General features: G+C 39.7%; 1 protein-coding gene and 1 pseudogene across 1 annotated transcript; one reads left to right on the forward strand and one right to left on the reverse strand.

Moving 5' to 3' along the window:
- Window positions 1-1,323: 1,323 nt before the first annotated feature.
- LOC118274705 (clavesin-1) lies at window positions 1,324-15,194 on the forward strand. Its single transcript, XM_035592374.2, has 7 exons — window positions 1,324-1,487; window positions 10,041-10,171; window positions 12,351-12,504; window positions 13,242-13,346; window positions 13,837-13,984; window positions 14,446-14,662; window positions 14,989-15,194. Exons 2-7 carry the CDS (start codon window positions 10,045-10,047, stop codon window positions 15,141-15,143), a joined length of 906 nt encoding a protein of 301 aa, XP_035448267.1. The 5' UTR covers window positions 1,324-1,487; window positions 10,041-10,044; the 3' UTR covers window positions 15,144-15,194.
- LOC126911235 (uncharacterized) lies at window positions 6,182-9,500 on the reverse strand (annotated as a pseudogene).
- Window positions 15,195-15,266: the final 72 nt, after the last annotated feature.

Here is a 15,266-nt window from a genome sequence, read left to right on the forward strand (position 1 = left end):
AAAAACCTAAATAATTTTAGGTGGGTCATGTCCCTAACCATAATATTTTCGTTTTAGTATTTTCTTTGATAATAACATTTTTATTGATTGAAACAAATAGAGAGAGAATACAGTTTATTTGCACCGTTACAAGATATTGCACGCAAAACAAGAAAATAATTTAAAAAATAAATAAATAATCGACACGGCGCAAAAAGGCCAGTGGCTCAAAACGAAAACGAAATAAAAATTTAAACGTGCTACTTCATTTCCGAAGGCCGTTCAAGTCAAAATTAATGGATTCAAATATTTTTTTAATCATTTTTTTGTTTAATTAAATTGATTTATAAGTTGAATCGTGGATTAATGTAACCGACAATAATATCCAGTAAACGTGATTATTTATCTAAAAAAGATCGTAATCCGAGATTAAGCTAGTTAATAAAGTTACGTCTAAAATCTCTACATTGGAAAACTGTGTGTCTATGATTTATTTTCACCTATGTACTGATAGTTGCAAAGATTTACCTATACAAAGTACGGTCTAAGTTCCCAAAAATTACAAATCTATATGGAATATCGATTTGTAATTACTTAGATAGGTAGGTAGCCACCTACATTAATATCAAATTCATTATTTCTCTCAATATTATTAGTTTCGTTAAATCGTGACAACAAACAATAAAATATGCAGCATGATACTAAGATTACAAATGTTTTCTCCACAAGAGTTTATCTGTCCACCAATCTAAAGCACGAAAATGTACGTTTTGCCCATTTTGGCATACTTACTTACTCTTACAAAACTCGTTTTGGACTACTGCGAGTAGGTACTTTGCTCTGAATGTCGTAATGTTCAGATTTCTGTCAATTTCACGTCAGTTCGTGGTAAGCGACCGTTAAATATTCTAATACATGCTTGTTTTGTCACAAACATACGTCATTATTACAAGTTTGTCCCCAAAAAAGAATAGGTTTAGGTGATTTGAGTATATTCTAACTTCTGACTAGTATTAAAGGGAAGAAGTTTTTCAAAAATGCCATCGCCATCTTAAGGTAAAATTCTAACAGTAACAAATTAGCTAAAAATCACGGTTTACTTACGTTAATTAATGGATAAAAGCTCTACTAGTTTCGAGTCACAGAGGGACTCTTCATCATGAGCAGTCTCCTTATTATTTTAAGTCGGTTAAAAAGGCACATCTTTATAAATCGGCTGACAAAGCCAGTTTATTTAATGACACATATCTAGGAGTATATAGCTTATTAAATGTACAACATGTCGCTGCATATCAACATTGAAAGATTGCGTAAAAAATATTCATACAGTGTCGACCGGCCTTTACAAAATGTACCGGCAAACTGTATATGGAATCAAATCTTGTAACTCTCGCATCCAGTAGTGATGTCCCGCAGTGTGATACGGACGTGTTTTTAATACAAAAATAAATAATTAAAAAATAAACATTTTATTTTTAATCCAGTGCAGTGTTGTGTAAACAAAATACGTAAGTGTTTTTCCGTGTTTTTTCATTTTATTATGACATTTTTATTTTTGAATTTGATGGTTACATTTTTAATCTTAATTGCCATTCGAAATCAACCACTATTATAAAGATACAAAGCTGTAATTAAAATAGCTTTAATTAATTTTGAAAAAAGGAATTGATGAATGTTGTTATTCTCGTTTGTTTGTTATTTTTTATTTATTCTATTGGAACAAGATAAGATACTTACGTTGTCTGCAGAATATTTATTTTATAGCGTAACTTGTAGTGGCTTAACTATGAATTTTCCGATTAAACCTACATATGACGTGTTAAGTATAATGAAAATATCATTAACATAAAAATGCTCTAGGACTGTATTTATAATTATAGGTACAAGTTTACACATGTGAATATTTTTTAAGTTTTATACAGAAAAATAAAAAATCATAATTGAAAAAAAGTACGAAATAAAAAATTAACTTGAGATTACAAAAATAGAATGTAATGCCAACTCAAGCTAAGGTACGTCACTCTCGCTGATTATTCTCAGTTCAATTATTTTGTAAATACCATGCAATGTAGTTTCACGCAATAGAAAACGTATCGACTTGTAGACGAAATTGTGACATATTGATATAACCTTAATTTAATTCAGATTTTATCATTAATTGACCACTGAATTACAAATATTTTGAGCTGATATTTACATAGGTCAATTAAAATGTACATAATGTTCAAATTATTCACTAATGGCTTTTGTTTTAAGCTAATTTATAACCGTAGAGTATATTCAGATCATTTTTGAAATATTTTTTTCTCAATTTATACATATAATACATTACTATACCGTACAAACATATCTTTGTCCCAAGGTGATAGTCTAAAAAATGCACAGCGCCACTTAATGTTGCCAAAATATCTTGAACAGTCAAGTGTTCCATAACATTTGACTGTCCAATAACATTTGATTGTTCGAGATAGGATAATTCAATAAACCATTTCCACGTTGGGAAAAAGTATGTTTGATGTAGCTTGAAAGTAACGCCAGTTTTGCAGAATGTAAAAGAAAATCAATTTTCTCTTTTGCTATGAACACGAGATCAGAAGGGTAAATATAAACTTAAGGAAAAGATAAACTTGATATTTTTTTCAAGGCATAATTATAAACAAGAAAGAAGATTATAATAGAATAAATTATAGAGACGTAAATAGGTAGTGAAGGTAGAAGGCATATTTACCGACCCCTAAGTAGATTAGAGGCAGTAAAACCATGATGATAATAATTACTAATAATAGTTAAATAGTTGCAATTAAAATGTGAAGTTTTGAGAATTTTTGATGAAAACATGGGCCTGCATGACGTCACGTCAATTTATTGTAGCTAGCTAAATTTTAATGACGCCAAAGATAAAAAAGTTAACAGAAAATTAAAAAAATAAATTATAATATTAATAGCTACTGGGCGAAGCTAGACTAGGCCACTAAACGGAAGTCAAAAGATAAGAAACAAATATTTTTTGAAAATATTTCGACATCAAAATAATTAGATACAATATTTTATAATTTTGAGGACAGTTGAAACCAGTTGATTGGATCACGGTCAAAATCATAGAAACCAGTAGTTACCAAGGTTACTGCTTTACTTTTTGTTTTATATCAAACTTGTATATTTTAATATGGAATTAAGTGATTATTAGTTTGCTGTCTGGGCCTAAGATAATTTGTTAATGTCGTCATAATGATAGCGTCGGAATAGTAGCGGATATTTTCTGTTGTTAGATTAGATTCCAGTGCAACTAACGCAATTGTTTCGCAACATCTAAAGGTTGACAAGAAAGAATGCTTGTGGCATTATATAGTTTAAATTAATAAGAATAACAGTCAATGATAGATTCATTCCATTTCGACGTTGTTAAATTTATTAATAGTTGAAAATAATTTGATTCTTAATTAGATTTCTTCCCTAAATTATGTCGTGCAAGTTTGCCAATCGAAAATAATGATGAATGTAAAAAAAATAATCTTATAGCGAATTCGTCGATATAATTAGATAGATCTGAAAAAGAACAGGTCAAATCCGTCTTTTCACAATTATAATATTGAATCTAAATAAACTACATAGCTTGTTTAATTACGTGTTTTGTCTGGTTATTACTTTTTTGTTTCTTTGCACGCGTTAGTCTCTGAACCTAGTAATTAAGTTCTCACAATGACAGTTACAAGGAAACATAGGTACTTGACGTGTATTATGTAAAATAAACTGATGACTAATCATTTTTATGTTTATTGTATAAATATAAATGCAAGTGATCTTTTTGTTAAGTATCTGTCAATTTTACTTTACAAAGTAGCACATAACTACATGACTGCATTGTTAGTCTAGAGCTAGATTCTATAAACTTTTAACGACTAATTATTTATTGTTTCTACTTCTGAGCTCTATGGTCTACGTTCATTCTTGGGATTGACAATAATTTTATTATATATTTTTTACTCGTCCCTTTTACCCTTAAAAGATTTGCTCATTCGTGTCTACTCGACCACTAAACACAGTTCAAATTGGACCCCGGGGGGTAAGAGTAGATTTTTATATAGAAGACAGGTAAACCTCGTCTATTTTCGACCCCTAATTTGAAAAATAAATTTTGGTACAGTCTACTACAAAACTTTTTATGCGGTATACTACAGAAGGAAGCTGAATGTAGCTAAGGGTTATTACATAGCGCACTTTAAAGCTGCACCTAAGAATTATTAGATAGCGCACTTAAATTTTTCCTAACCCCTATATAAGGTCGCGGGCAAATGTTCTAAAATTATCTACCACGACTTTAATGGCACGTAGTGTTGTGTTTGAAGATTACAATAGTGAATAAATTTCATACCTCCGTCCAGTTAATTCAAGTTGAAAACATAAAGAAGTTAAATAAACATTGACTCTACTCTGCATAAAGTGGTTCACAAATACACGCACGATGCAATGATTATTTTCATTGATGAAGTGACAGAGACAGTCAAAGACATAGCTCATTCATAACAAACTCATACGCAGATTATTTTTGAATGAAATAAAAAAATATTTGTAATGAATAATTTATATTTACTATTGTAATCTTCAAACACAACACTACCTCCCATTAAAACCGTGGCATATACTTTTAAAGCTCCTTATATGATATTATGTAATAGCATGGAATTGAATTAATAAATGCCTAGCGATTTATTATTGATGACATAAATTATCGATGCATGATTACATCACACACTAGATCGGATAATTATAATTTATAACTAAATTATAGAAGATTTTTTTTTAAATAGGTACTCTTGTTTAAACCAGTTAATATATCAACAAAAAATTTAGACGTCAATGGTTAATGAATAATGAAAAAAATATTATAAGATAAATAGTCAAGGCCTATTTGATTTTATAAGTCAGTGTAAAATTATAGTTAGTCAAAACAGGACCGAAACAACCTGTTTACTTTTTGTTAATAATTCTAAGAAAAAATCATCATGATAGCCATGCCGGATATTTTAGAATTTAGTATAAAAAAACGTAATTACTGTTAACAAAAATGTAATTTGCAAGTGTAGTCTGCAGTTCAGGCTAATGCCAAAAGTTATGTCAGGTCTGAAAAAAACTCTTCCGTCTTATGACTGAGTGACGCATAGAGCTAGATATCAAGTTAAAATTAATATTTAAGTAGGTGTAGTTTCTATGAGTTTTCCCAAGGGTAGATGTATTCCCGGAAATGCCCGCAAATGAACCCTTAAATTCGACCGGCAACGCAGTTGTAACGTCTCAGGTGTTTTGGTGCATAGGCTACGGCGATTGCCGGGTTATAACAAAAAAAAATTGCATTGACATTAAGTTAGTTTGAATGATTGAACATGACCGAAGTCCTACATCAAACCATAGCTTTTTTTGAGGGGGGAAGAAATCGTCCAATGGCTTCTCCCGCCTTGGTGAAGGCGAGAGGGAGTGTCAGTCTCTTACTGACGAAACACCAGCCCATTCCTTCCCCTGCTTTGCCCCGGTAACCTATTACGTTGTCCGCAACTAAGGGTCTTCTTCTCCTGTTTTGAGCCGGAGCCCCGATAACCTGTTACGATGTCCGCAGCCCCGGATCGGGCATCAGCTCTACTGGCCCCCATCTGTGGTGGTCTCGCTCTTTGAGGCGCGCGCGGAAAGCGACACGCCGTACGCAAACCATAGCTACAATGCTTACTTATCTGTGGAATACAAGAATGCATAGTACTCGATCTTTGCCTGACCTGGATATGCAGCCAATACTTAGATATAATCGATATATCTAGGCTAATCGATACCCTACAATACCACCTCTATAACACTGAGTGCACAAAGACAATTACCCCATATATTGCTGCTATATAACCATAATATGTAGTTATCTATGTAATATATCGATAATATTATATTATATCGTAACAATAAGGATCATATATCGCATATATCTATTACAAACGTATCATTGTGCCTATTACCGGTATGAAGGTTAGCTGTCATGTTTATGACAGGTATGATGTGTACAAAATATACACAGTGTCTGTGTGTATGCCCTTTGACAATATTTAGTTGTTCATGGACGATACACAGTAACTACAAATGTTTTTTCTAGGTATGTTATATTAGCATATCGAGAGGAATGAATTAACATACATAGATAATACATATTAAGTTAGTCTGACTGCGTCGTTGGTCGAGCGGTCGCAAGTACGACTGCCGGAGAAGGCCTCGGGTTCCCGGTTCGGGCAAAGTATAACTAGGTTTTTTTCGGTTATCGACAAAAAATTCAGTAGTAGCACGGTGTCCGGAATTATGCCTAGTATATGGCAATAGCTCACGCACTATTATATGCGACTTATAACACAAATGGTGAAAAGTGGGTGTACGTACCGTATAGCGGCATTACATGCCGAAATGTGCACCTCTGTCTACACTTTGGGGATAAAACGGTGCGACGTTGTGATGTTGTATTAACTTATTAGGTTTATGCTAGCGAACCTTTTAAAGTTAAATCCTTTGGTACCATGGAGTTCCAGTGATAATTTTTTTTTTTTGTAACGCGATGGAAATCCTCATGGACTTCCCACGCCGTGGGGACGACGGAGGGGTGTGCCGGACTCTTACCGGCTAAAACCACCGCGGTGTTCCTCCACTGCCTGTGGCCGTGATCCGGGCTGCCCTCACGGATTCACCGCACCCGGCAGGCGTCGACCTACCGCTCGTTTGCGGCAGGTCCCGCCACGTTAGCGGCCCTGGGAGGCTGCTTCCCTTCCTCGAGTAGCGCGCGTGGAACACTACGCTAACGCCTACTCTCGCCTATACAGCGGACGTCTGACTCCCCCAGTCAGTCGCCCGCAGGCCTTTCCTATGGAGGTCGTAGATCGGCTGCCGCCTCACGGCGCTGGCGATTGGCGCGTCTACGGCGGGAGGGAAGAGATCTTGATTCCCTCTCCCTTTCAGCCGCTTCCTTTGCCAACATGACTTGTTCACAGAAGGAAGCGACTCCGTCCCATGCACTCTCATTGTCGACCATAGCTTGTATAACAGTCGACAGTGAGAGGTCTCTACCGCCGAGTACTGCAATGAGTTCACGGCGCGGCTCTGCCCATGCAGAACATTCTTCGAGCGTATGCCGCGCCGTATCCTCCAAACCACCATCGCAGTGATGACACACCGATGTCTGCTCCCGGCCTATGCGACACAAGTACTTTCCAAAGCAGCCATGTCCGGAAAGTACCTGTGTTAACCGGAAGGTTAGGACACCATGCCCTCTGCCGATCCACGCCTCCATGACGGGACTTACTGCCGCTATAATGGCGTGCCCTGCACTAGGTTGCGCAAGTCGTGTTTTCCACTCCGTCATTGTGTCACGACGGAGTTCAGTCCTTCGTGCCTCAAGAACTCGAGGTGGATATCGCTCGCCCCGGGCAGCCAGCTCTCCGCGCCACCTATATAGTGATGCGAGAGCCTTTGCTTCCAAGTCCCAGGGTGGGGATCCAGCTAAGAGGCTAGCAGCCTCGAAAGAGATCGTGCGGTAACCCCTTATCACTCTGATGGCCATAAGCTGCGAACTTCGCAGTAAAGCGATATTGGGCGCCGTCAGTCCATCCGCAAAAACTGGTGACCCGTAGAGGGCCATTGACCGCACGATCCCCATGTATAGCCACCGGCAAGATGTATTGGGATTCCCCAAATTGGGAAGCAACCGCGAAAGCGCCGCTGCTGCTCCCTCAATCCAGTTGCCGGAGGTGGGGTCCGAAGCTCCAACGACTGTCGAGGACCAAACCAAGGTATTTCATAGTCGAATTGACTGCGATATGAACCCCTCCAACCACAATGTGTGAACCTGCCGGTGGACCCCGCCGAGCCCCATGGAAGCAAATGGCCTCGGATTTATTAAGAGCCACCTCCAGCCCCAGACGCCGGATCCTTGACACGACTTGCGCAACACCTGCCGTCGCCAGTAGCGCAGCTTCACGGTAACTCTTTCCGCGTGCCGTTACCAGTGTATCGTCCGCATAGCACGTACTACAACGCCGTGCAGAAGAGCACCACGAAGTACCCAGTCATACCCGATGTTCCACAGAGAGCGGTCCCAGGACCGATTGTGGAACACCGGTCGATACCTCTCGCCGACCCCAGTTTGAGCACCCGGGTAGATTATTGCCCTCTCCGATAGGTAGGCCTCAACTGTGCAGCGCAGGTAGGTAGGCACTCCATGATACCGGAGTGTTGATACAGCTCCAGGGCAAGGTGTTGAACGCATTAGCGATGTCTAAAGACACCGCCAAGACCACCTCACCCCGGGACACAGCTTCATTCGCCAAGGTCTTCACTTGCATAATGGCATCCACAGTCGAACGTCCTTGACGGAATCCAAACTGGTTGTCTGCCAGATCTGGCCCTTCTGATGATAGGTGCTTAACGAGGCGGTCGGTGATAATCCGCTCGAACAGCTTGCCTACCTCGTCCAGCAGTACGATGGGCCGATAGGCAGACGGAGAGTCAGCCGGGCGTCCTGCTTTCCTGATCAGAACCAGCTTTCCAGATTTCCATTGCTGTGGAAACCGTCCCTGTTCCAGGCATGCGCTCATTAGACTCCGCAGTCGAGGCCCGAGTGCCTCCATTGCCAGAACCCATGCCCGACCAGGAATTCCGTCGGGCCCCGGGGCGGTATTTTTTGCCTTGAGCCGAAGCACTGCCGTTCTTAGTTCGACCTGGGTAACCTCGGGTATTTCGACATCTCTCACGATGGGCGCCGACGGCGGAGCCATAGGTGGTGGTATGTGAGCTTCTCCTGCCGGAAATAGGGCACTCACAATATTTTGCAATAGCTCAGGCCGCAAACTCTGGGTTAATGGAGGCGCCCAAGGGCGAAGCTTACCCCGGACAGCGAGGTATGGGCGTCCCCACGGGTCCCGATTCAGTGCAGCAAGCTGCTGCTTGTGGGCCTCGGCCTTGGCCCGCACAATGGCAATTTTGAGTTCCTTTTTCGCCGCCCTATAGGCGTCATAAAGATTCGCCTCGACGATGTCCGCGTCCGGTGCGCGGAGCCGTCTCCTCCGATATCTGGCATACTGACGCCTCGCCGCCATGCAGGCAGCACGAAGGTGCTCAATGTCTTGAGACCACCAATACACTTGAGTACGCGGGGGCAGTGTTCGATACCGAGGCATCGCCGCATCACAAATGTGTGTCATCGCTGTCTGGAACCACTTCGTTTCTGCGTTAATGTCAGAAGGCCTATCTGGTGCAGACACCCAAGCTTGGACGATGGCAGCTTCACGGAGCAGTTCTCGTTTGAGCTTCTTCAGCGCCCACCGTGGACCAACCTCAACAGGAGCCACTGGACCTGGGCCGAGCGAGGTCTGCGTAGAGACGTCAAATCGGATGTAGCGATGATCTGATAGCGTCTCTACCTCCTCTAGAACTCGCCAATTCTGAACTCGACGTGCAACAGCTGGGGTAGCAAACGTGAGGTCTACTATCGATCCACCCCGCATTCGCACGCACGTGTTAATGGAACCCGTGTTGAGTAGGGTTAACCCATGTTCAATGGCCCACTCCTCGACCTCTTCACCTCGAGCGTTGGTTGCTGGTGATCCCCAAGCAACTGATTTGGCATTAAAATCACCAAGGACTAATAATGGACGAGGATGATAACGACGGATGAATACTTCATTTGCTCTTAAGATTGATTCCTACCTTAAGGCAAGGATAGGCAAGCTATGCTGCCGGTGCCACAAGTATCAAATTTATTTTTTTAATTCTAGTTGTTTATAATAATTTGACAAAAAAATATTTAAATAACTCTTTAATTTATTTCCACCGCATTTTAAACAAAAGTCAAAGCTATTTATTTGTTAATTAGATACATAATAGAAAATAATGATAATTTTGCACTCAATAAAATGTCAGTAAAAATATTTATTCTCATACATTATGTATGCAAACATTATACTCATAAAATCTAATGACTATTATAATTCAATTGAAAAGCTACCTAACGCAGTAGGTAATATGATCTACAATTGTGTTTTCAGAACAATGCCGGCCGTGCAGTTTCCTTTAGAAGAAGAGTACAAGAAGAAGACTCGGATCACTCGAGAAGATATCAAGAAGTTCAGAGACTGGGTGGAGACACAGCCTCATCTGCCAGCAGAACATATTACTGGTATTGTGTACTCTATTTTTCTATTTCTTCTGCTTCTATCTGCAGGTTTGTCTGCTTAGGTATTTAGAAATTTAGAAGACGCAAACGCGTTCTCGTTTCGATTACTTTAAACGTAAAGCAAACTCATACTAAGGATACTGATTGGTTAGTTCATTGGAGCCGGCCAATGAAAGCGCCGAATGCGGTCTCATCTCGATTTCGTTAAACGTAAAAGAAACTCTTACTAAGCCCTCTTCTTTATACAATAGTTGCAAAACTAAGCCCATGTTGTGTGCTAGTGGAAAGACTTATCCAAAGTAGAAAGACCAGTAGAATCACGTCAATAGTGCCTATAAGTCCGCATTTAAGTGGCCACAGCCGACTAGAGGCGTCTCTTCACGCGAAGAAGGCGGGTTGGCGATTCCAAACTTATAATTCGAAATTATAAGCCCAGGTTTGCTCACAATATTTTCCTTCGCCGTTTGTCAGTAGTGTCTAAATATTTTTAGAGAGTGTCATACTAGAAAAGTGTCACATTGGTACTTGCGGTTGGTAGGTTTCAAACGCGGAGCCTCATGCATGAGAAACGGGCCACCACGACTATTACCAGTAGAACCGGCGAATTAGATAATGATATTATACCATAATACACGAGCAAATGCAAACGTACGATAGGGCATTACATTTTTAATATGCAAACCATTGTCGTTTTAAACAATGAGAGATTCTGCTTCCATCTATTGAACGTTGTGTCATGTAATTTTATAACAATGCAATTTAGTTTTTTTATTTCGTTGACATTCAAAGGTAATTATTTTAATTACGAGTAATACTGTGGTGGATCAATGGAGGCTGTGGCTACTTCCTCAATTACACAAATTATGTCGTTTTAATATAATGACGCTGGAATATTATCTGCTATTTTTGTATTTAATGCCTCATTTATCTAGTGGTCGCATGTGGAGGTTTTGGGTTTATTACAGTAGTGTGGAAATGGAGTTTGATGATGTGGCAATATTATATAATGTACACTTAAACGAATGTTTTATTCATTTTTGTCGTATAAAATTACCTACTGACCTAAATACGTTTATGTAGTGTTGAGTAGTTAATTATTATTTACTAGCTAACCCGGCAAACTTCGTGCCGCCTCCAACATCATTTTCTCACCTTTTAAACCTTCCCTAGACTTCTACAAATAATTCAAGACCAAAATTAGCCAAATCGGTCCAGCCGTTTTTGAGTTGTGGCGAACCTAACGTTAATTCACTTTTATATAAGATTAGGACATTATATAAGATTAGGACAACATCTGTTTAACATATTAATTAATCAGTGCATAAATTGTACTCTAACAAGAAATACGTATGCATATTGGTACCAAGTATCTACTCCCCATTAGTTTTCAGACTATCAAATGCTGACTATCAAATGCATTACAAAACTAACAGGTTTAAGACACACTGCGTCCACGCAAACCATCGTTAAGTTTATACAGATTAAGAATTAGAACCTTTTACCTTAAACAAACCTAACTAGTAAATCTAGTATCTAGCGACTAAAGTCTAGTCTACAACTAGTTAGGGAAAATGATCTAGGTTCCACAACTGACGTGGACACTAGAAATCCTTGAACGCACGCAACGTGCTCACGCGCAGCTCGTCGCGGATCGCATGTGTGATTGGCGGGTAAACGACAATTACTAGCCGAGTGCGGTAATGGGGCAATTATGGCGATAATAAAATAGATGGCGGTTTTATAATGGGGGGAGGAGGGGCGGGATGCGTCACTAGATGTTGTGTGTAGCATACCATAAGGTTTATTTATTCTCTTTGAGATTTTTTAAGTAAAACGCCTAATCGAAACGAAAGCGCATTCTTGTAGGTACCCTTTGTATGAGTTTGATTTGACGTTTAAAGTAATCGAAACGAGAACACATTCGGCCAATTCGGCGCTCTGATTGGTTGGTTCATTCGGGGCGGCCAATCAGAGCAGTGAACGCGCTTTCGTTTCGATTATTTTAAACGTAAAACAAATTCATACTAAAGTTACTGATTGGCCGGCTCGAATAATCTACTGCAGGAGACGTCTCGACGTCAATGATTAATAAGCGTTATACAAGAAATATAATTATGTCACCGCGACTTCAGCTGTCTTCTTCCTCGCTCATAATACTGATCTCCTATTCTCACTGTTTCAGACCTGGACCTCATCCTCACCTACCACTGTTGCAGCAGAAGCTCCGAGGTCTCGAAGCAAGTGCTGGACCTCCACTACACTTTGAAGACCCTCTTCAATAACTTCTTCAAAGACAGATATGTGGACGACAAGATTTTGAAGACTTTTAGTTACTAGTGAGTATCTACTTACCCGTTTCATTAAATATGGAGGAGCCATGCTTCGGCATGAATGAGCCGGCTCCAGCGGAGTGGTACCTCGTCCTCACAGAAAACCGATGAAAACAACTCTTGCATTATGTTTTGTTGTGTGAGTGAGGTTACCGGAGGCTCAATTACCCTTAAATTGCTAACCCCCAATAGGCCGGTAACGCACTTGTAACGCCTCTGGTGATATTGTATGTTTGTGAACGTACTCACGACACAGGAGCAAATCCTAGAGTGAGGCAAAGTTTTTTTTTAAAACAAAGAAAACTTTTGGTGTGTAGTCATCATTTTACTACCTGTGGATTTACTTTTAAAAGCAGCTCAAAAAATAAAACACGTTCTTTGAAACATGGCAGCCGGTTTTGATATTAATCTCATGTAGTAAAGACCAAGTAATAAAGACACAATAGGTACCTAATGATATTAACTTATTAAAAAACCTGAAAAACATAGTTTTTGTCAGATACAAACTCCATAAGTTATTAATTCATTAGCTTATTATTTCAGTGTTTATTCAAAATCACTCCTTTTATCCCCGAAGAGGTAGGTAGAGGTGCACATTACAGCACGTAATGCCGCTATACAATGTACACCCCACTTTTCACCATTTGTGTTATAAGTCCCATGTAATAGGGGGTGAGTCATGGGTATTATAACACAAATATTTCAGTGTTTATTATTTAATATTTCGTTGTTTATAATTCCAGTGTCCTGACTCCACTGGAAACGAGAGCGTACGATGAGTCCGCCATCGTGTACTGCAGACTGCTCAACACTGATGTGAAGAACTTCGTCTTCGCTGATGCTATCAGGTAATATTTCCTTTAAAGCAACAAATACAAAACCCTAAAACTAAGGTTGCCAAGGTAGCTCGCCGCCTGACCAGAACCAGATCCGTGCGGACGGCACATCGCGTTTTGCGTGCGCCTAAAAATGCCATCAAAATCAGAGTACCACAAATGGGCCCAGTAGGGCTGATGCCTTATCCGAAGTTGCGGACTACCTAACGGGTTTACTAGGGTCTGACTCGAAAAGCAGGAGTAGGAACGGGGTGTTTTTTAGTCAGTAAGAGTCTGAAACTCCCTCTCACCTCGCCCAATGCGGGAGAAGTCATTGGATGATTTTCTCCCCTTAAAAAAAGGCTGCCAAGGTGTGCACAATTGCACGACTTAAGGATCGAACATGATACCCTTCACTTCGTTCTCACAAGCGTAAAGGTAAGGTAAGGCGTAAGGTATGCAATTACAAATAATTTTGTTGCGTATTTCTACATAAATCAATTTTATGATTATAATGTTCCAGAGCCGTGCTGATGCTGGTGGACATATGGCAGTACGAGGAGGGCACGTGGCCAGGGTTCATGATCATCATCGACCTGGACCAGTGCACGCTGTCCCACATCGCCAGGCTCGACCTGCAGTCCGTGCAGCAGTTCCTATACTTCCTACAGGTACATATTAATGTTTAATAGATGAAACTTATCTTTGTTTCTTTAGGAAACTTACCTATCTCTTTTGTTGATAAAAATCAGTCAGCGTCGCTCATGGACACTCGCATTACTATATAGGTAGGTAAAGGTACAAGTGGTTGGCTGGCTCTTCAAGAGATCGAGAATTTTCGGATTGGGATTGAGGATAGTTTGTTGTGAGGCTGTATTAGGTACTTCAGTCGAGCCTGTATGACTGTACGACGTTTTAAGTAGCACGTATTTTTGGAAGACCCTATTTTATCATCATCAGCCGGAAAACATCCACTGAAAGAAGGTTTCCCCCTTAGTCCTCCACGTAGAAGGACAAGCCGTTACCAGCGACAAAGACCCTATTTAATAAATGTAAAATAACGCCTAATTGGTTGTTGTAGATAGGTAACGTTTAGGAACTCTATTTGATACTTATTTTTCTATAATTCCAGGAAGCCATGTTACTAAAAATCAAAAGTTTGCACTTCTTAAACGCGCCGTCGTTCATGGACAAACTGATGATGATCCTGAGGCCGTTCATGAAGAAGGAGCTCCTAGACATGCTGAGCATCCATCAGATAGGATCCAAGACTATTGGGAAGTTCATGCCGATTGAAGGTCTGCCGAAGGAAGCTGGTGGAGAGTACAAAACTTTGCAACAATGCAACGGTTAGTTGAAAAATATTTTATTAACTGTTTCTGTTAATACCACTTTGATTTTTACATTTAAAAAGGTGCCCTTTTGGGACTTTTAAGTACTTATGGGTGTTGAAGAAGAAAGTTGCACCTTTCAAAGCATCTATTCATTCTTGAAGCCGTTCATACAATTATCTGCCCATATTTCATCATCTGTCCTTTTTGGACATTGAATAATAGTTATTAGAACTAGCACAATAGATTAAAAAATATAAGAATAATTGTAGCAATAAAAAAAGATAAAATTACTCACTTACAATCGATACCAGCGCCCTTTGAACTAAATTTCCTTTTTCCAGATGACGTGTTAGTACGAATTAGGAATGCGAAAGAATTCTTCGCAGAGGAGAACAAGAAACGTGTGGTGGAATCCAAGAGACCTGGCAAGCCGAAGACCATCTCTGATATCTTCGGCGGAGTGGAGGGGTCCTTCAAGAAACTGGACATTGATTGATGAATATAAAACTCTAATTGTATGAATAAAGTAATTTTGTTGTTTGGGCTACTTTCTGTCTTGGTATATTGGTGATATCTTGATAAAATCCCGCAATGGGGAGATAAAGGTGAATACCTCATC

Source organism: Spodoptera frugiperda, chromosome 11 (assembly GCF_023101765.2).
Source record: "Spodoptera frugiperda isolate SF20-4 chromosome 11, AGI-APGP_CSIRO_Sfru_2.0, whole genome shotgun sequence".
NCBI lineage: Eukaryota > Metazoa > Arthropoda > Insecta > Lepidoptera > Noctuidae > Spodoptera > Spodoptera frugiperda.